General features: G+C 38.0%; 1 protein-coding gene across 4 annotated transcripts in view; it reads left to right on the top strand.

Moving 5' to 3' along the window:
* hbs1l (HBS1-like translational GTPase) overlaps positions 1-20731 on the top strand; it is a 157085-nt gene that overhangs the window by 118837 nt on the left and 17517 nt on the right. For all 4 annotated transcript variants that reach the window (XM_059982482.1, XM_059982480.1, XM_059982484.1 and 1 more), the window contains 5 exons: positions 1151-1268; positions 1390-1458; positions 4880-4984; positions 13074-13164; positions 16236-16344. In XM_059982482.1, the coding sequence (XP_059838465.1) occupies positions 1151-1268; positions 1390-1458; positions 4880-4984; positions 13074-13164; positions 16236-16344 (492 nt within the window). The remainder of the gene's footprint in view (positions 1-1150; positions 1269-1389; positions 1459-4879; positions 4985-13073; positions 13165-16235; positions 16345-20731) is intronic.

Raw genomic sequence — 20731 nt, 5'->3', positions numbered from 1 at the left:
ACCTGGGTCATTCTCCCTTTTCCCCTTTCCATTGGGCAGAAGATTGAAAAGCTTGTAAACATGTACTAATAGCTTCTATCCGACTGTTATAAGACTCTTGAATGGACCTGTTGAACTCTTGATCTTTCAGCTTACTTCACTATGCCTTATACCAAATCACTGTCCTTACTGTAATACTGTATTCTGCTGTTTGTTACTGTTTTTCCCTTTGCACTACCTCACTATTTTTAGAACAATCTGTCTGGGTGGCATGCAAAACAAAGCATGTGACGAATAAATAAATAAACAATTAGCAAATGTATTTACACTGTGAATCAAGAATACAAAACATAGCATGAAAAATGAGACCAGCTGACGTCCCACCTGTATACCAGAACTAGCTGTTTCTTTAGATAAGGCCATCCCAGATTAGTTCGAACACTGACATCTCCCTGGTAATCTCCTGTCCATAAACCATTATGACTGCCTGCCACCTAATCAGTTCATTGTCAATCATCGGAAAAGGATTTTAAGAATAAGTGTCACCTGCATTGTGATTAAGTGGCAATTATTCAAGAATAACTTGCTCACTGATTTCAAATTTAGCTTTTGCCAGGACAATTCTACTCCAGAACTCATTACAATCTTTGATCCAACATGATATGGGGCTTGCAATTCTTGGAGCCCCTTACCACACAGTGCCATTGATATACGTTTACCTCTCAGACTACAATAACCCACCCATTCTTTGCAATTTGTGATGAGCAATAACTGTTTGTCTTGGTATTGATACCCATATTTCACTCTTATTTTATAGCATGTTTCTAGGGATAGTTTATTTTCTTGAATTTCCCACAGAAAAAAGAAAGTCACAGCAGATTCTACCCTTGCTTTTACTATTACCAATTATAATAAATTTGATTTTTTTAAATGTTCAATAAAATAGAATTAGTGTTATATAATATTACAACATATCTTTAAATATGTTAATAAATTTAAATATTTCAATTTTTTCATCTTTAAGAATAGTTAATTAGAACATTGTTTAAATAAGCTACATTTATTAAATAACAGTGTTCTTTGTAAAGATAATCTTTAATAATGAGCAATGAAAAAAAGCTTGAGAGTTCAAATACTTAATAAATAATGTCTGTACTTTTGTATCTGTCAGGATTCTGATGTTGCTTACATTCCTACAGCTGGTTTGACTGGCGAGAATTTAACTGCTAGAAGTCAAGTTGCAGAACTCAGAGCCTGGTACAATGGACCTTGCCTGTTAGAGCAGATTGGTCAGCATTATATGAAACTATGATTTCATTTATTCATCCATCTCATTTAATTATAATACAATTATTTGGATAAGCATAATTTTTTTTAGAGGAGTAAATTCATTTCTGCATTTTCTTTCAGATTCTTTTAAATCACCTCAAAGACCAGTGGAAAAACCATTTAGATTGTGTGTGTCAGATGTTTTTAAAGGTATGTTTTAAAAAAAAACAATGATTGACTGATCTCCTTGGTATCTTTTGGCCTTGTACCAGTTTATTCAGCAAATGGTGTTGACAGAGCAATGTAAAAAGATGCATATTTGCATGTTTCTTCATTATTGTCTCAGTTGGTTAATGTTCTCATGTTAAAGGATCCTTTGAAGCAGAGCAATCATTCTTTTTCAGAATAAGAAACCTGGATCTTTTGTAACTTCAGTTTTAACAAAGGCTTTTACAAACACGTTAAGGCATAGATAGCTAAAGTAGTTGGTAAGATGGATAGTAAGTAAGCAGTGCCTTCCATAATCATGTACTCTACTATTCCCAACAAGGGTGTAATTAATTGAAAAATAGACTATGACAAGAATGTATCTTAACAAAGGAAATTACAATGTCAAATCTGCAGAATGGTTACATGCTGAGGGCTGTCATTCTGCCCATTACAAGCAGTGCTTTGAATATTCCAATCAGATACTATATGAAAAACTTCAACTTGTCACTCATAATTTTCTTTATTTAACAGCTGTTATTGTTCTTGATTCCTCCACCAAAGGGAACTCCCTCTATCCACAAAGTTCAGGTCCCTCATTTTGTATACATCTGTCAAATATCTCCTCAGTCTTCCCTTTAGCCAGCTTCTTCACCCAGTATCTCTCATTTTTGCAGATTAGAGATTGTGATAGCACCCCCCCCCCATTATTATCATAATCCTTTTAGACTCTCTTGCCTTTCGTTAAACTGGCAACTAGATTTGAACACAGTACTCCTGTTGCCACAAGGCCAGTGTTTTATGAAGATTCATCATTTCTCTGTTTTTATGTTCTTTTCTTCTATTGATAAAGGCCACAATTCTCAATCTTACTGCTGACTTCAGTGATTTTTCCTCACATTCCCCAGGTCTCTCTTCCTCCTGTACCTGCTTCTAATATTGTTCTATTTTTGTTCTACTGACTCCTTGTTCTAATTAGTAAAATAAATCACTTCACATTACTTCATGTTCTCCTGCATCTGTTATACGTCTGTCCATTCCATCGGTGTGTTTATGTCCTCCTGCAATCTATCTTATCCTGCTTGCAGTTTACAGTACTGCCAAGTCTTGCCTGCACCTTCACCTTTCTTTTTTTTCTGTAAAAGTTCATTCACTATAGCCCTCTTTGGTGTGTAACTAAGTCAATTCTGTATTTTTGCTCTCAGAGTATCTTTTATATTACGCATCTCAGCGCTGCTGATAAGCTGATATGTGGCATCTCATCAGAAGCCTTTTGGAAGCCCATGCACATCACATGAACTGCATTATTCTATCAATTCTATGTATTATCTCATTTTTAAAAATATATATTTTCATTAAGAATGATTTGCTCTTAACACATTATGCTGACTTAGTTTATCTATTTTCTTCTAACGACGACTAATCTTGTCCGGGATCAATATTTCCAAAACCTTTCCAGCCTCCAAGGTTGAGCTGACTGACCTGTGATCACAGGGCTTTTTCAACAAGGGCGTAACTTTTGCTGCTCACCAGTTCATTTGCACCATCCTGCATCCGAGGAATATTGGCAGTGGTCTTGTGATTTCTTCACATACTTCCCTCAACTTCTTAGATGCATTCCTTCTGGTAATGCAACTCATCTACATAAAAGTTTCATTGGATCTTTTCATTATAATGTATTCAGAGTCTCAGTCTTTTTACTTAATATTATTTTGAAAGCCCATTTTTTTCTTGCGATGAAGGCTAATGCAAAGTACTCATTTAATACACTGCCCTCAGCATCCATACACAAGTTCTCATTTTGCCTTCGATGGGTCCAGTTACTCCATATACCACCTTTACACCATGTCCGTGCATATATCCATAGAACGCATTTTAATCCTGCAGCCACTCTTTTCTCACATGCATGAGCAATTCTGCAGATGCTGGAAATCCAAAGTAACACACACAAAATATTGGAGGAGCTCAGCAGGCTAGCCAGCATCTATGGAAATGAATGAATGATCAATGTTTTGGGATGAGACCCACATTCAGGACCTTTTCCTGTAGGTGCTGCTTGACCTGCTGAGTTTCCCCAGCATTTTGTGTCTGTTGCTTTTCTCACATATTCTCTTTCTAATTTTAATTTTTGCTTCTCTTTAAAATCTTTTGTAAACAGTCTCATTCTGGCTGTTATTTCCAACTTCACACTTTCCATATGTAGCCTTCTCATTTATCTACTTCTGAATCTCTTTAGATATCAATGGAAAACAAAAGCGTACAGTGCTATGAAGGTTAATGGTAAGCAAGAATAGGATGAATAAAGCATAATAAAGGAGGAAAAATAGATTTAGATAGCAAGAAATGTTTAATAAAAAGCATTAAGATCTCATAGAGAAAGGAAAAAAAATAGTTAAGATAAATATTGTTCTCCAAATATGAAGGGAAAACAGGAAATGTAGAGATCTTGAACAAATATTATACACCTTTCTTTAATGAAAGAAAACACTTTAATCGAATAAAGGCTGAGCAAACTATGGGAGTTAAAGGCTAACGTAGCTGGATCTGACGGCCTAAAACCTTGGGTCTTAAAGTACATCACTGCAGAAACTGTGGTTATCTTTCTTTTTCATCTTCCAAAGTTCCTTAAAAGGCTTTAGTATATTGGAAAGCTGCAGACTTTTAACAAAGGCAGGAAACAATGTAGGAAATCTTGAGGCTTGTTAGCTTCTAAATGACTGAAATCAGTCACTTGGAAAATGCTTGAATGCATCATTAAGGAAGTAATTGCAAGATATTTGGAAAATGATAACACAGTCAAACAGATCTTTTGTTGGTCTTTATTTGATAACTGATAAGGACAAACATTAGTTGTCTCACTTCTTGAGATGTATAAGAATGTAATGCAGGATAAATGAGAACCAGTTAGATGGTAGTGCATTTGGATATCCAAAAAAGCATTTAATAAAATTTCATATAAAAGGATACTATCAAAATATAGTAATATAATAGAATAATAACCATACTGGAATCGGTGAAAGATCACGTTAACTTGGGTGTTCAACCAGTGTGCGCAGGACAGCGATCTGTACGAACACATACAGAAAAAATAATAATAAATAAACAATAAATATCAAAAACATGAGATGAAGAGTCCTTGAAAGTAAGTCTATAGATTGTGTGAACATTTCATTCAAGTGAAGTTGAGTGAAGTTATCCCCTTTGTTTCAGAGTATCTCTGCTCTACTGCAAACTCATGCAACACATTTGGTATAAGGGATTTCTTTTGAAATAGGAAGACCAATCCAGGGAACAATGTTGAATACTACTATCTAAAAAATTACAGTGGCTAGAGAATTTGGTAGAATAAGCAGCAAAAAATTGCATGAGCAAAACTACTTTAAATTTATTTGGTTAACGACATTCAATTACTTGCATTTTGCAGATCAAGGATCAGGATTCAATGTTGCAGGTAAAATTGAAGCAGGATATGTTCAGACTGGAGATCGAGTGCTGGTTGTCCCTCCAAATGAAACTTGCACAGTTAAAGGTAAATGTTAATAATCTTTTTTGTTTGACTCCAACAGGTTTTTTTTTCTACAGCAAGAATGAGCAGAGATTTGAAACTCTATTTGTGCATTTTTTTTTATTTGTGAATGTTCAGGACATTGCATAAAATAATTATGGTAGTACTTTGGTATCAGTATGAATGCAACATGATTATAATTCTTAGTTTAATGCAAGGAAGAATTAATGAATTGAGTAATTTTTGATTATATTGGAATTTAATGGAGGGCTGCTAAAGAGGCAGAAAAGGGCTTTGGCTGAGGAAGAAGGTCAGACCCTGGGGGACTATAACCCCAATGGAAACTGCAAGGGGTGACAGGGAGATATCCCTGGCACTGTTCCGCCACCAGGAGATGTACTAAGCTAAGAGAGCGAAACATCAATGAGCGGTGGTCCCTGGCTGATGACCCTGCAGCTGACTTAAGGGCTCTGTTGGAGGTGTGGCAGGCAGCAATGCCAAGCAGGAAATGACATCTTCCTGTAAATCACATTATATTCATAGAAATTTTGACAGCTGTAAGGTTAACGCACATTGAAAGGATTAAGAATGAACTGAAGCATTGACCTAAAGTACTTTCTGCTTCAGTCCTGATAAAGGGTCTTGGCCCAAAACATCGACTGTTCATTTCCCTCTATAGTTGCTGCGTGACCTGCTGAGCTCCTCCAGTATTTTGTATGTGTTGAATGTAATGTATTTTGTTTGTTCAAATTCAGCAGGCAGCTGAATTCAAAAATAATTATGTATATCTAAGCTTTATAATCAGAATCATGTTTAATAACACCAACATATTTTGTGAAATTTGCTAACTTAGCAGCAGCAGACAATGCAATACATGATAAATATAGAAAAATAAAAATAACCAAATTATAATAAGTAAATGTATATTAAATAGTTAAATTAAAAATAGTACAAAAATCAGAAATAGTAAAACAAAAAGTGTTCATGGGTTCAATGTCCATTTAGAAAACAGAGCACAGAGGGTAAGAAACTTTCAATGAATTGCTGAGTGTGTGCCTTCAGGATTCTGTACCACCTTCCTGACAGTAACAGTGAGAAAAGGACGTGTCCTGAGAGACAGGGGACCTTAATAATAGGCGCTGCCTTTCTGTGGCTCCACTCCTTGAATATGTTTTGGATACTGATCATTATTACCAATCCACACAGACTGGAATCTTCAGGTAAGGAAGTCAAAGTTCCAATTGCAGAGGCAGGTACTGAGTCCCAGGTTCTGGAGCTTTTCGATCAAGACTGTAGGAATGGTGGTGTTAAACCCTGAGCTATAGTCAATGAACAGCGTTCTGACAAAGGTCTTTGTATTGTCCAGGTTATCTAAGGCTGTGCGAAGAGCCATTGAGATTGCGCCAGTTGTAGACCTATTGTGGCGACAGGCAAATTGCGGTGGGTCCAGCTCCTTGCCGAGGCAAAAGTTGATTCTAGCCATGACCAACCTCAAAGCATTTCATCACCATAGATTTGAGTGCTACTGGGTGATAGTCATTAAGGCAGCTCACACTACTCCTCTTGGGCACTGGTATAATTGGTGCCCTTTTGCAGCAGGTGGGAACTTCTGAGATTGAAAATACACCTGCCAATTGGTTGGCACAAGTTTTCAGAACCTTAAGAGGTGCTCCATTGGGGCCTTCTGCCTTGCAGGGGTTCACCCTCCTGATAGATAGTCTGACATCAGCCTCCAAAACAGATCCATAGGGTCTTCTGGAGCAGCATGGACCCTCACAGCTGTAGTTACATTTTCACTTTCAAAGCAGGCATAAAAGGCATTGAGCTTGCCTGATGGTGAAGCATCACTGCATTTCATGATGTTGGGTTTGGCTTTGTAGAAACAAATGACCTGAGGTATAATGTTGCATTTGCAAATGCTTAATGCAAAAAATTTTGACTACATAGTGCAAGTAATAAGTGCACGGCTATTTTCCCTGTGAGTTTTGGAAAGGGAAAACATTTCTGATGGTCATAGATTGTTTTAGTCATGACTTAGAATAGTATTTAGTGCAGATTTCTAAATTGTTGTTGCTTCTTTTTAAGCCCTCAAAGTCTAATCTGTAATTTTAGACTGTAAGACATAGGAGTAGAATTAGACCATTCAGCCTATCAACTCTGCTTCACCATTTCGACGTGGCTGATTTGGATCCCATTCAACCCTATACACTTGCCCTCTCACCATATCCCTTGATGCCCTGACAAATCAGGAATCTATCAGCTTCTGCTTAGACTATACCCACGGACTTGCCCTGCACCACAGTCTGTGGCAGAGCATTCCACAGGTGCACCACTCTTTGGATAAAAAAAAAAATTCCTCCTTACTTCTGTTCTAAAAGGTTGCCCCTCAGTTTTGAGGCTGTGTCGTCTAGTACTGGATATCCCTACCTGAGGAAACATCCTCTGCACATCCATCTTATCTAGTCCTTTCAACATTCATTTCAATGAAATCCCCACACATTCTTCTAAATTCCAGTGTGTACAGGTCCAAAGCTTCCAAATGCTCCTCATATGTTAACCCCTTCATTCCTGGAATCATCCTCATGAACCTCCACTGGACTCTCTCCAATGACAGTACATCCTTTCTGAAATAAGGGGCCCAAAATGGTTGACAATACTCCAAGTGCAGCCTGACTAGTGTCTTATAAAGCTTCAGCATTACCTCTTTGCTTTTATATTCTATTCCCTTTGAAATAAATGCCAACATTCCATTTGCTTTCTTTACCACGGACTCAACCCGTGAATTAACCTTCGGGGAGTTCTTGCACGAGGTGTCTTTGCACCTCTGATGTTTAAATTTTCACCCCATTTAGATAATAGTACACACTATTGTTCCTTTTACCAAAATGCATTATCATACATTTACCAAGACTGTATTCCATCTGGCTCTTCTTTGTCCGTTCTTCCAGTTTGCCTAAATGCTGCACTTCCTCCCCCTCCCACCTATCTTTGTATCATCTGCAAAATTTGCCACCAATCCATCAATTCCACTATCTAAATCATTGAGAAACAATGTGAAAAGGAATGGTCCCAATCTTGACCTCTGAGGAACACCGCTTGTCACTGGCAACCAACCAAAAAAGGCCCCTTTTGTTCTCACTCGCTGCCTTCTGCCTGTCAGCCATTCCTCTATCCATGCCAGTATATTTCCTGTAACACCATGGGATTTTATCTTGTTAAGCAGTCCTAGGTGTGGCACCTTATCAAATGCCTTCTGAAAACCCAAGTAAATGACATCCATTGCCTCCTTTGTCCACCCTGCTTATTACTTCCTCAAAGAATTCCAACAGATTTGTCAGGCAAGATCTCCCTTTGCAGAAACCATGTTGACTTTGACTTATTTTAAAATTAGTCTCCAAGTACCTTGAACCATTGTCCTTAATAATGGACTCTTAACACTTTCCTAACCACTGAAGTTAGGCTAACTGGCCTATAATTTCCTTTCTTTTGCCTTCCTCCCATGTCCCACTTGTGACATGTGCAATTTTTCAATCGTCCAGGACCATGTGAGAATCAAGTGATTCTTGAAAGATCATAAACAATGGATCCGTTATCTCTCCCAGGACCTCAGGACCCTGGGATGTAGTCCATTTGGCCCAGGTGACTTATCTACCTTAAGACCTTTGAGATTATCTAGCACTTTTTCCTTTGTACTGTAATAGAAATGGCTCCCTGACACTCACAGTCTCTGGCATACTCCTAGTGTCTTCCACAGTGAAGGCAGATGGAAAGTACCCATTAAGTTCATCAGACATTTCTTTGTCCCCCATTACTGCTTCACCAGCATCATTTTCCAGTGGTCCAATGTCAACTCTCACCTCCCTTTTACTCTCTCTATATAACTGAAAATCTTTTGTATCCTGCTTTATATTATTGGCTAATTTGCCCTCATATTTCCTCTTTTCCCTTCTTATAATATTTTTAGTTGCCTTTTGTTGGATTTTAAAAGCTTCCTAATCATCCGTTTCACTCATTTCTGTTGCCTTTTTTGCCCTTTCCTTGGCTTTTATGCAGCCCTTAACTTCCCTTGTCAGCCAGGGTTACCTACTCTTGCCATTTGAGAACAACTTCTGTGGGACATATCTATCCTGCGCCTCGTGAATTATTCTCAGAGAATCCAGCCATTTCTGCTCTGTCATCATCTCTGCCAGTATTCTCCTCCACCTTCTGGTAGTAGCCAATAATATTATCGTGCTGGATCACCCCTTGAGTTTTGCTTTCCACCCCATTTTTTTTCAAATTTTTTTTTACCTAAATGTATCCATTTGTCAGCTGTATTTTTAATGGTAGAAGTGATCAAATTAATATGACTCATCTGCAAAATTTATAACAGATGGTGGAGAATTCTTGCAAAAGTTAATCGTCAGAGATCCATGTGATGTAGTTGCATATACACGGAAAATTGTCTGTTAGGTAAGAAAGGCATGTTCCAAGTCCATTAGTGTCAATACACTGTTGAAGCACTGTAGCTAAAACTGACTTTTTCTTCATCAGATATCTGTTCTGGTGTGAATGATTGAGAAATATCCGAAATTCTGCTTTACAGATCCTCTTGGCTGAATGATTTTGTACTCTCAAAGAGTTTTCTGATACCTGAACATTTCATCATATGTTTTTCTAATTTTGACATGACTGTATTCCACACACTGAATTCATTGTTCTCTGCAAAACACAAAGTAATCTTAACTATCTCCAAAGAAGGTTGCAGTATGTTTTCTTTGTATCATCAGGTAGATGTGAGAGAATGGTTGTATTTCTCATTTAACATCACAAATATTATTAAGACTAAAATTTTCAGTGAAAATGTGCATTTTTGTATATGCTAGTTCATCATCTCAGTTCCTTATGTATTATTTTTGCTTATTCAATAGAATCTATTTGATAAGAGAATACCAGAAAACTGTTCTTCCTGTTATGGCTTAGTGCCTTGTTGATTCAAAATGTTAGCCCTGTTGGTATGAGTGATACTAGGATTTTCTGTACAGTTTTAGAACATAAATTACTGAAATTGTGTAATGTTTTTCACGTAGTTGAAGCAGTAATCATATTTTGGAGTGTGTTTTCCTTTCTGGTGAGGTACTTCGTTTGGTTGTTGCTGAATCTTTAATCATTCTAGGAAGTGTTGACTGGGGAAATTGCTGAGCCAGTTGGAGTTAAATTTCACTGTTGTGTTATCACTTTGCCATATCAGTTTTCATTATTACATTACTTGCCAAGCCTTTTTGTCAGTTCTATCACAGTTGATTACAATCATAGATATCAGGCTTTGGGTTGAGTGGTGTCAAAGCCATGGTATCTGCACATTAGAATGAAATATTCTTTATAGATGGCCTGTTCCCAGATTTTTGCCAGTTCTGACTTTGAACTTTATAGCAAGGGTGTATGAAATTGTCCAATACGATGGAAAGTGTTTGAACAAATTTTTGGAAAGAATGTAAAGTTACAGTAGCAGATGAAACAGTTCAACATAACAAAAGAAAAATTATTTCTTTAATCAAGACCAGCAAACTGACTAGTTTAGATGGGCATCTTAGTTGGCATGGACAAATAAAGCTGAAGAGTCTGTTTTCACTGACTCTCTGAATGCATCAACTGAAAATTAATTTTGTTGAAGACAAAGATCCTTTTTAAACTAAATAACTTTGAATATTAAATAAATATTCTGTCTGACTTAAGACACAGTAAATGTAGAATATTCAAACTGATTATTGATTGGCATTTACATTAAGAACTGAAGACTAGCTCCCATTTACAACAAGAAGCTGAACAAAGAATATTAGTTGGAAGTTTAACTTACTCAAAAACAGCTCTTTGATTTCTAGAAGTTCACAGCTACTATTGGAAAGCTAAGCTTGGCAAAAAAGAAAAGACCTCCTGGCCCAGGAAAGTGAATATCCATCACAAGGCTTTAAAAATAATTGGCTTCAAAACATAAAGGAATGGTTAGGTTTATATTTCAAGATCTTCAATTTTCAAAATTTCTTAAATATCCCCAGCAGTTTGGGATAAAACAAACATAACACTAGTATTTAGAAGAAGATGGACTGGGAGAATGAAAATCTCTGGACTGGTCGTCATTGTAGGCTACATTTTGCTGGTGTTTACTGGCAGTACCAAACATAAACACAATAGTTGGCATCTCTGGAATTCACAGTTTATATTCATAACAGATGAAAAGGTGATGTAAAATAGCCAAATGTGCTGATGCTACAAAGCTTGGTTTAAAAAAAAAGAGATCCAATGACTATGCAAAGACCCTGTAAAGAGATATGCTGATGTGTTAACAAAATGGGCAAGAAGGGTCAGGTGGAGTATAAGGTGAGAAGATGTGAGGTGGAGGAATAGAAAAGAACATTTTTAAATAGCGAGGTACTCATAAGTAGGTGTCCAGTGAGATCTTTGTGTGTTGATTCATGAAGCTCAAAGTAAACATTAAAGTACAACAAGCAGCTAGCATGCCCTTAATTGCAAAGGAGTTTGAACTTTCTGAGATTGTAAAGGACTTTATGAGATCCAGTAAGAATACTATTTTCACGTGTGCCAGGTTAATGCCTTGGATAAATTGGCTGTCTGTTAAGAAAGACATGTATAATCAGTTTGTATTTGTTAGAGTGTAGAAGAATGGTGTATCCTCACAATGGACCATATATTTCTGTGATGAACTGACAAGATGGACACTGAGAGATGTTTTTCTCTCATTGGAGATTGTAGAAGTATAGGTTTGGTCTCAGGATAATTTAAGACTAAGATGAGGAGAATTTTCTTTATGGACATGATTGCAAACGCTTTGAATTCTCTGTCCCTTAGAGTTACTCCTGCTCAGGTACTGAGAATGTTCAAGGCTGGGATCAATCGAATTTTCAAAATAATGGAATGAGTAGATTAGCAGGTAAAATGTGTTTGAAGCCTTGAATTAGCTACTATTTTATTGAGTGTTAGAGTTGGCTTGATGTCCATAGGGCAGGTTCCTGCTTATAAAACTTTTTTTTCTTTTTTTAGTATCCATTTGATGTTTGAGATGTGCAGTGACAATTACACAGCATCTTGTCTGCAATGATCCAACATGATAAAGCATATCAGGTTTTCCAATCCTGTGTAATACTTCAAATATGAATTTGGAGGCATTTCAAATTATTTAAGAAATATGATTGCCTCATCTTTCAATCAGGTGGATAAATGGAGTAAGTAACAGAAGATAGAATAATTTCAGTAAGTTAGGCTTGTTTATAGCTGAAGTCAATTGTTGCTAAGTAATTCTATCAGAAAGGTTTACAAATCAAGTTTTATTAAATTTACCATATCTCAAGCTCAACATTGTGCCTACATGGATTTGAAGTACTGTGATCCAAAACCAGTAATCACAGCTGCTTAAAAGATCTAGGATATAGAAAAATCTAAAATTTATCTTCTCTCTTAATTATGTAGACTTTTAATAAAATTGGATATCAGAATTATTTACTTTAAAGAGATTTGATGCTGGTCTAGTAATGGTTAGTGATAAACGGTGTGAGGTTTGTGGTATCAAGTGTGGTAAGGTGCACATTCACTTCATTTTAAAAGTGGTGAGCTTTCTTGGGGTTAGTCATTTATACCATAACTCCATAAACGGGCATTATATATTAAAACGTTAAATGGTATAATGTACCCGCTTATAAGCAGTTACTTGCAAACACTGTGGCCTGATGAAAAACATAACAGAAAAGTCCTCTTAAATATCAGCCAGGAAATGCTGCGTAAGAGCGACTGAAATGTGAAAAACAGAGTAACGAACAAAAAGTGGTTTCGTGAACTGTTCAAAATTTGTTAATGAATTTGACCACTTTCAAATTCATATTGGAAGCATTATGCAACATTTGCAAATCTAATTTGCTTTTCTCATGTTAGATCAGAGTAGACAGGATGCTGTGTAATGGTCGTTGCATACCTCATTACTGCTCATTCATGTTGAGAAATTATGACTCAGATTGGTGTCAACCAGAGATAAAAACATTTTAAATGCACATTTCACTGATACCACACTCTGTATTATAGCTCAAAAAGCTGACAATGGGGTTACAAATTTGCTCATTTCCAGGAATCACCTTGCATGAGGAGCCACTCGATTGGGCTGCAGCAGGGGATCACGTCATTCTCACTGTCACTGGTGTGGATATTATAAAAATAAAGTAAGTTTCTGCTTTATTGAAATTTTCCTTCAGGGGTGTCAGTTTTTTTGTAGGTACCTCAACATTCTTTTTCCACAAAAATAACAGTGACAAATATATCAGCTCATTCCTGCTTGAAATAAATGTACATTTTTCAAAAAACAAAACTGCTTAAAAATCTATTTAAGAAACGAGAACAGACTAGACATGATGGATGAATAAAGAAATAAAATTACAAGAATCTGGGAGGTACCCAGAAAGTAATAGAAAGGGGACAATGAGGAATCAGAAGTGTTTAGATCAATGTTTAAGTCAATAGTTGAAAGAGCAAAGAAAATTTTAAAAAAATAAATTATTAAAGAATATAAAAAGAATTATTAATAACATAGACAATAAACAACAGAAAGAAAATTCAGCTTGGATTCCTGATGTTGATGCAGGGTGTCAACCTGAAACATCAACCGTCCCTTTGCCACCATAGATGCTGCCTGACTTTCTGAGTAATTCCAGCAGTTTATATATTGCTCCACATTCCAGCATCTGCAGTCTAGAGTCTGCAGAGTAGCATTCCCCCATTCATCCCCAAAAGCACAAGCCTCATCATTAATTCTCATAGAAGTTGCAACCAGTTTTAATTTTCCTGCTTCCCATGACTTTGTGGTCTGTGTGAATCAGGCAATAGCTATAGGGTAAATTTATATATGACTGCATCCTCCCAAGAAGCTGGATTACTGCTCAATGATTGCTGTTAGAAGCTCTACAGATGGTTAAAGTGAAGAAACTTACAACTCATCAGTATGAGTTGGATTTGAATGCAGACCTTACAGTAAAATTCACTTGCTCTTCCAGTAACATTCAAAACTTTTGAGTTGGCTTGAGTATCATTTGAAACAAGTTCTTTTTTGTGTGTACTTAGCAATAGCTTTGTTCTGGAACCACTGTGACCTTTGCAAGAAATCTATGCCTGCCATTTCTATTTAGATTCAATGGCAGTATGAGCTGGTATTTATACAGCATCATCATAAACTAATTCACTAGACCTGAGTTATCTGCTTATCAAAGGGGTGGAAACATCTCGTCCTATGAGTTCAGATCTCCTTATTTTCTTAACTGGGGCCTCACTATCTCTTGAAAACCAATGTTCCTTATACCACTTATGCTAGCCTAACATCAGTAGTGGGGAAGATGCTAGAGTCCATTATTAAAAATGTAATAGTGGCATATCTAGATAGCAGTGATAGGATTGGGCCGAGCCAGTATGGATTTATCAAGGGCAAATCATGCTTGACTAATCTATTGTTTTTCGAGGATGTAACCAGGAAGTTAGACAAGGGAGATCCAGTGGATGTAGTGTACCTCGATTTTCAGAAGGCATTTGATAAGGCCTCACATAGAAGATTGGTGGGTAAAATAAGAGCTCATGGCGTTGGAGGGAAGATATTGACATGGATAGAAAACTGGTTGGCAGTTAGAAAGCAAAGGGTAACGGTGAATGGGTGTTTCTCGGAATGGCAGGTAGTGACTAGTGGGGTGCCACAGGGCTCGGTATTGGGACCACAGCTGTTTACGATTTACATCAACAATTTAGATGTAGGCATTGAGAATAACATCAGCAAGTTTGCTGATGATATTAAGCTGGGTGGCAGTGTGTCATGTGATGAGGATGTTAGGAGAATTCAGGGTGACTTGGATAGGCTGAGTGAGTGGGCAGATACTTGGCACATGACGTTTAATGTGAATAAGTGTGAGGTAATCCACTTTGGGAGTAAGAACAGGAAGGCAGATTATTATCTGAGTGGTGTAGAGTTAGGTAAGGGAGAAATACAAAGAGATCTAGGAGTCCTTGTTCGTCAGTCACTGAAGGTGAATGAACAAGTGCAGCAGGCAGTGAAGAAGGCTAATGGAATGTTGGCCTTTATTACAAAGGGAATTGAGTACAAGCGCAAGGAAATCCTTTTGCATTTGTACAGGGCCCTGGTGAGACCACACCTGGAGTATTGTGTATAGTTTTGGTCTCCAGGGTTAAGGAAGGACATCCTGGCTGCAGAGGAAGTGCAGCGTAGATTCACGAGGTTAATTCCTGGGATGTCCGGACTGTCTTACGCAGAGAGGTTAGAGAGACTGGGCTTGTACACGCTGGAATTAAGGAGATTGAGAGGGGATCTGATTGCAACATATAAGATTATTAAGGGATTGGGCAAGATAGAGGCAGGAAATATGTTCCAGCTGCTGGGAGAGTCCAGTACCTGAGGGCATGGTTTGAGAATAAGGGGTAGGTCATTTAGGACAGAGTTAAAGAAAAACTTCTTCTCCCAGAGAGTTGTTGTGGTCTGGAATGCTCTGCCTCGGAAGGCAGTGGAAGCCAGTTCTCTGGATGCTTTCAAGAAGGAGCTAGATAGGTATCTTATGGATAGGGGAACCAAGGGATATGGGGACAAGGCTGGAACCGGATATTGATAGTAGATGATTAGCCATGATCTCAGAATGGCGGTGTAGGCTCGAAGGGCCGAATGGTCTACTTCTGCACCTATTGTCTATTGTCAGTAAATGTGCCCTGAACCTTGGGTGTAACAATTACAGTAATTTGAATCAGTACTTGTATGCTATAAAAGTATTGTATGTAAAAGTCCTAGTCATTGATTATTTAAAAAAGATTAGCATCCTATTTGGTACAGTGCTTCATTTAGGTGTTGCTTTTTCACTCTTAATAAATGCTATGTTATTTCTAAATGCTGTATGATAGAAAGATAGATACTTCATTGATCCCAAAGGAAATTACAGTGTCACAGTAGCATTACAAGTGCACAGTTATACAAATATTAGAAGATAAATAAGAAAGAAAAGACAGGTTACCTCAAACAGTCTAACTGGAGGAGGTCATCACTTCCCTGTCTATAAGCCCAGTGTAAGTGTCATGGTTTTGTTTTGCATTAGTGCCTGACTCCTTACTAAGCAGAGTCACAATTAGCATAAAATATAAATTAACCACCTCTGAGAACAAACTAAAGTAATTTACAGAAGTTATTTGATTTAACTTACAGTCTGATATTGACAAGCTCGGCTGACATATCCTTTATTTTCTTTTCCTATAGTGTGGGATGTATTTTTTGTGATCCAAAAGCACCAATAAAAACATGCACAATGTTTAGAGCTAGAGTTCTTATTTTCAATATTGATATTCCAGTCACGCAAGGTTTACCAGTAAGTGCACTTTCTTTTCTCTTACCAGATTAATTTAAAATTTGATAAATGACAATGAAATTAAGAGTAACATTTTACTCAGAAGTACAGGTTGTTTCTAGCACTTCAGTGAACTTTTTCCTATCTTATTGAAACTTGGGTCATGTACTTTATGCATATGCTGTATTTCTGAGCATGTCTTATAAATCTGTAATATCCTTGTTAAGCTTTTTTCTGCTATGTTGTAGGTATTTCATTTTAGCAGTTCTGTAACAACAGTCTGTTCTGCTTTTAGTATGTTTGGGTTTGAGCTAAAGATAAGGGACTATGTTGTTCAATTTAGGAATGTTGTGTCAGCCAATCAGGATAGTGGAATTGGGAGAAGGTTCTAGAGAATGCTGAGCAGAGAGGTTTTTGTGAGGGACACTGGTGTGGGTGGAGGTCTTTCTGGTGAGAGCTGGAGAAGACGGGAGGGAAGATGGCTGAGGATGCTGTCCCTGTTGCACAAGGAGAAAGGACCAGTACTTACGTGGAGAGCCCGCTTTATCGAGATGGATTTCGAGCGACATTTGGAAGGAGGTTTGTGCTTTCACACAGACCATGGGTCCAGTGTGTGAGTTACAGACAACTTCAAGATGAGCATCTTGTGTGCACATTTGAACTGGGTTAACTGTAATAGGCCCTTTTTATTTTATTTATTTTCTTTTTCCTACCAACTGTTTAACAAAGCTGAAATTTGTAAATATACTTTCTTTGTAATTGTATACAGTGTATGATCTGTTATTTCTTGCCGACAGCTAATTGCACAGGGGCAGTACTTACACAGTATTCGCTCAGATTGCGACGCAGGTGGTCGAAACGTGCTGGCTCTCCAGTCTGGTGGGACCTAAGTCATATGGACCCCAGACATACAGAGTTTGAGAAAGGTGATTTACTCACCGCTGAATCCATTGGCAATGTTTCTAGAGATGCCTGAGAAAAGGGGTTTCTTTGTAGGGGCTATTGTCCACGATTTGATTCGCTAAATACTGTGTAATTGTTCTAAGAATTGATTAAGTGATTTGTGTGTTTAAGTGTGTTGAACTATTGTCTGGGAAAGTGATTAAGATTATGGATGCAGCAGGGATTAAGTGTTGATGCGATTCAGAGAGATTACACCCTATCCTCGTTGTATGTGAGGGAAACGTTCCTCGCAGTTGACGCATAATGTGAATAATTGTTTAAATGGAGAAAATAGGGATGCATTCTGGAGGGCTTCCTAAATAAGTTTTATCTGTAATTTATTCACATTTTCATACCAATACACCAGAAAAGCAGTACCACAAGGCAACATTCGTATTATATTTCATCAATTTAAGGTAATATTTAACATAATTTATCATAGAAAGTTAACATACTAGGGTGTACAGTATTCACCAACAGTGCCAGGAGTGTTGGCTCTGGGAGATGAGTGGTTGTGCAGTGGTATCACGCAGCTTTGCATGGATGATTTGGATGGTTGTGGGTCATCTGGATCATCAAGGACAGCAAGGGGTGAAGGAGGACTCTCAGAAATGCCGGCAGCAGGAGATAACACCGTTTTGAAGAAAGTGGTGAGGGTTGTTTGCTTGGCAGCATTTTGTTTTTCAGCATAAAATTGCTTGTAGGGAAGAAAGATTGACTGCAGGGAATGACTGAAATGCTGATTCCATTCTAAACTTGGGTCCATGTCCCAGAGCTGTGTTACTTTCACCTGATGTGGCCCTGTTTATAACTTCCAACTTTTTTGCAAGTGTTAAAGCAGTTCTCTGCCACTTGGCTGACGGCCCAGGACATGAAATCGGACGCTTAGGAAGCAGTTAAATATTTCAAGCACAAAATTAGTGCAGTGTAGGTAATAACAACAAAAGTTTAAGAGTGCAAAATGGCCCATCCACACACTGCCAAAACCAATGTGAGACTGTGAGGCATGCGCACGTGACTTGGCAGGAAAACTGTGCTTCTCGTCCCAGCAACCTTGCATAACTGTGAGTTTTGGACGCATATAAGGAGAGATTGGTAGAAATAGGTTCAACGCATAACTGCGAATCCGCATTGTCTGAAGACGCTTATAACGAGGATAGTGTGTATTTGTAACTAAGGCTTGTGTTTTGAGCGGGGTGGATATCTGCAGCCCAGATGAATCGCTGATTAGAGTTTTAAATTAATTTCCAGTATTAGGGAAAGTTAGAATCATGGAACGGCAGACAAAGATGTCGTTTTAGTTCAGACCAGCAATGTCATTATGGGAGTGGATCTACTAAGTTACGATTTGGGCACATGGAGAGGCAGGTCCATACTTTTAGAGCAGAAAGGAGGGTAGGCAAAGGTGCCGAATTGGAAGTCAAATTTCCCATAACTGAGGGCAGACTTTAAAGACGAGTTGCTCTCACTTCTGTAGAGTGAGGTGAAGGAGCTGTCTGAAAGGTCCAGTGAGTCCTTCAGTTGATTTAAATTCTGAGCTTGGTTATCTATTACATCACTGGTTGATAGATGCAGAAGTGTATCAGCAGAGAGCTGAAGTTATTGAAGGCTGAAAGTGTTCTCTGGGATCAAACCCGTACCTGATAGGGAAGAAGAATATGAGGCTTGGGCTGAGCAGACATATCAGTTACTGGGTGAATGGCAGTGCTCAGATAAGATGAGAAAACTGAGACTGGTAGAAAGCATGATACAAACCCCATTTCCAGAAAAGTTGGGATATTTTCCAAAATGCAATAAAAACAAAAATCTGTGAAATGTTAATTCACGTGAACCTTTATTTAACTGACAAAAGTACAAAGAAAAGATTTTCAATAATTTTACTGACCAACTTAATTGTATTTTGTAAATATATACAAATTTAGAATTTGATGGCTGCAACACACTCAACAAAAGTTGGGACAGAGTTAAAATAAGATTGAAAAGTGCACAGAATATTCAAGTAACACCGGTTTGGAAGACCCCACGTTAAGCAGGCTAATTGGTAGCAGGTGAGGTATCATGACTGGGTATAAATGTAGCGTCCATCAAAGGCTCAGTCTTTGCAAGCAAGGATGGGCCTTGGCTCACTCCTTTGTGCCAAAATTCCTGAGAGAATTGTTAGTCAGTTCAAAAGGAACATTTCCCAACGCAAGATTGCAGAGAATTTAGGTCTTTCAACATCTACAGTACATAATATTGTGAAAAGATTCAGAGAATTCAGAGACATCTCATTGTGTAAAGGGCAAGGTCGGAAACCACTGTTGAATGCGCATGATCTTCGAGCCCTCAGGCGGCACTGCCTAAGAAACCGTCGTGCTACTGTGACAATTATAGCCAACTGGGCTCGGGAGTACTTCGGAAAACCATTGTCACTTAACACAGTCCGTCACTGCATCCAGAAATGCAACTTGAAACTGTATTACGCAAGGAGGAAGCCATACATCAAATCTGTGCAGAAATGTTGGTGAGTTCTCTGGGCCAGAGCTCATCTCAGATGGACCGAAAGACTGGAACCGTGTGCTGTGGTCAGATGAGTCCACATTTCAGCTAGTTTTCGGAAAAAACAGGCATGGAGTTCTCCGTGCCAAAGATGAAAACGACCATCCTGATTGTTATCAGCGAAAGGTGCAAAAGCCAGCATCTGTGATGGTATGAGGGTACATCAGTGACCACAGCATGGGTGAGTTGCATGTATGTGAAGGTACCATTGACTCTGAGGCGTATATTAGGATTTTAGAGAGACGTATGTTGCCATCAAGGCGACGTCTCTTCCTGGGACATTCATGCTTATTTCAGCAGGACAATGTCAGACCACATTCTGCATGGGCTACAACAGCGTGGCTTTGTAGACACAGAGTGCATGTGGTTGACTGGCCTGCTGCCAGTCCAGATCTATCTCCTATTGAAAATGTATGGTGCATCATGAAGAGGAGAATCAGACAACGGAGACCATGGACTGTTGAGCAGCTGAAGTCTTATATCAAGCAAGAATGGACAAAATTTCCAATTGCAAATCTACTACAATTAGTATCCTCAGTTCCAAAATGATTAAAAAGTATTATTAAAAGGAAAGGTGATGTAACACAATGGTAAACATGCTTCTGTCCCAACTTTTGTTGTGTGTGTTGCAGCCATCAAATTCTAAATTTGTGTATATTTACAAAATACAATTAAGTTGGTCAGTAAAACTATTGAAAATCTTTTCTTTGTACTTTAAATAAAGTTAAATAAAGGTTCACGTGAATTAACATATCTCAGATTTTTGTTTTTATTGCATTTTGGAAAATACCGAACTTTTCTGGAAATGGGGCTTGTAGATCTGGTGGCTGATAGAGTCAGGTTTCTCAAGGCAGAAAATCCATTAACCATGTCAGCTAATTACCTGTAACCCTGGAAGATGCTTCTGGCACGAGGAAAGTGCAGTCGA

This window comes from Hypanus sabinus, chromosome 10 (genome assembly GCF_030144855.1).
Source record: "Hypanus sabinus isolate sHypSab1 chromosome 10, sHypSab1.hap1, whole genome shotgun sequence".
In the NCBI taxonomy this organism is placed as follows: Eukaryota; Metazoa; Chordata; class Chondrichthyes; order Myliobatiformes; family Dasyatidae; genus Hypanus; species Hypanus sabinus.
The sequence above is the reverse complement of the archived record's forward strand: the minus strand, read 5'-3'. Positions and strand labels throughout refer to the sequence as shown.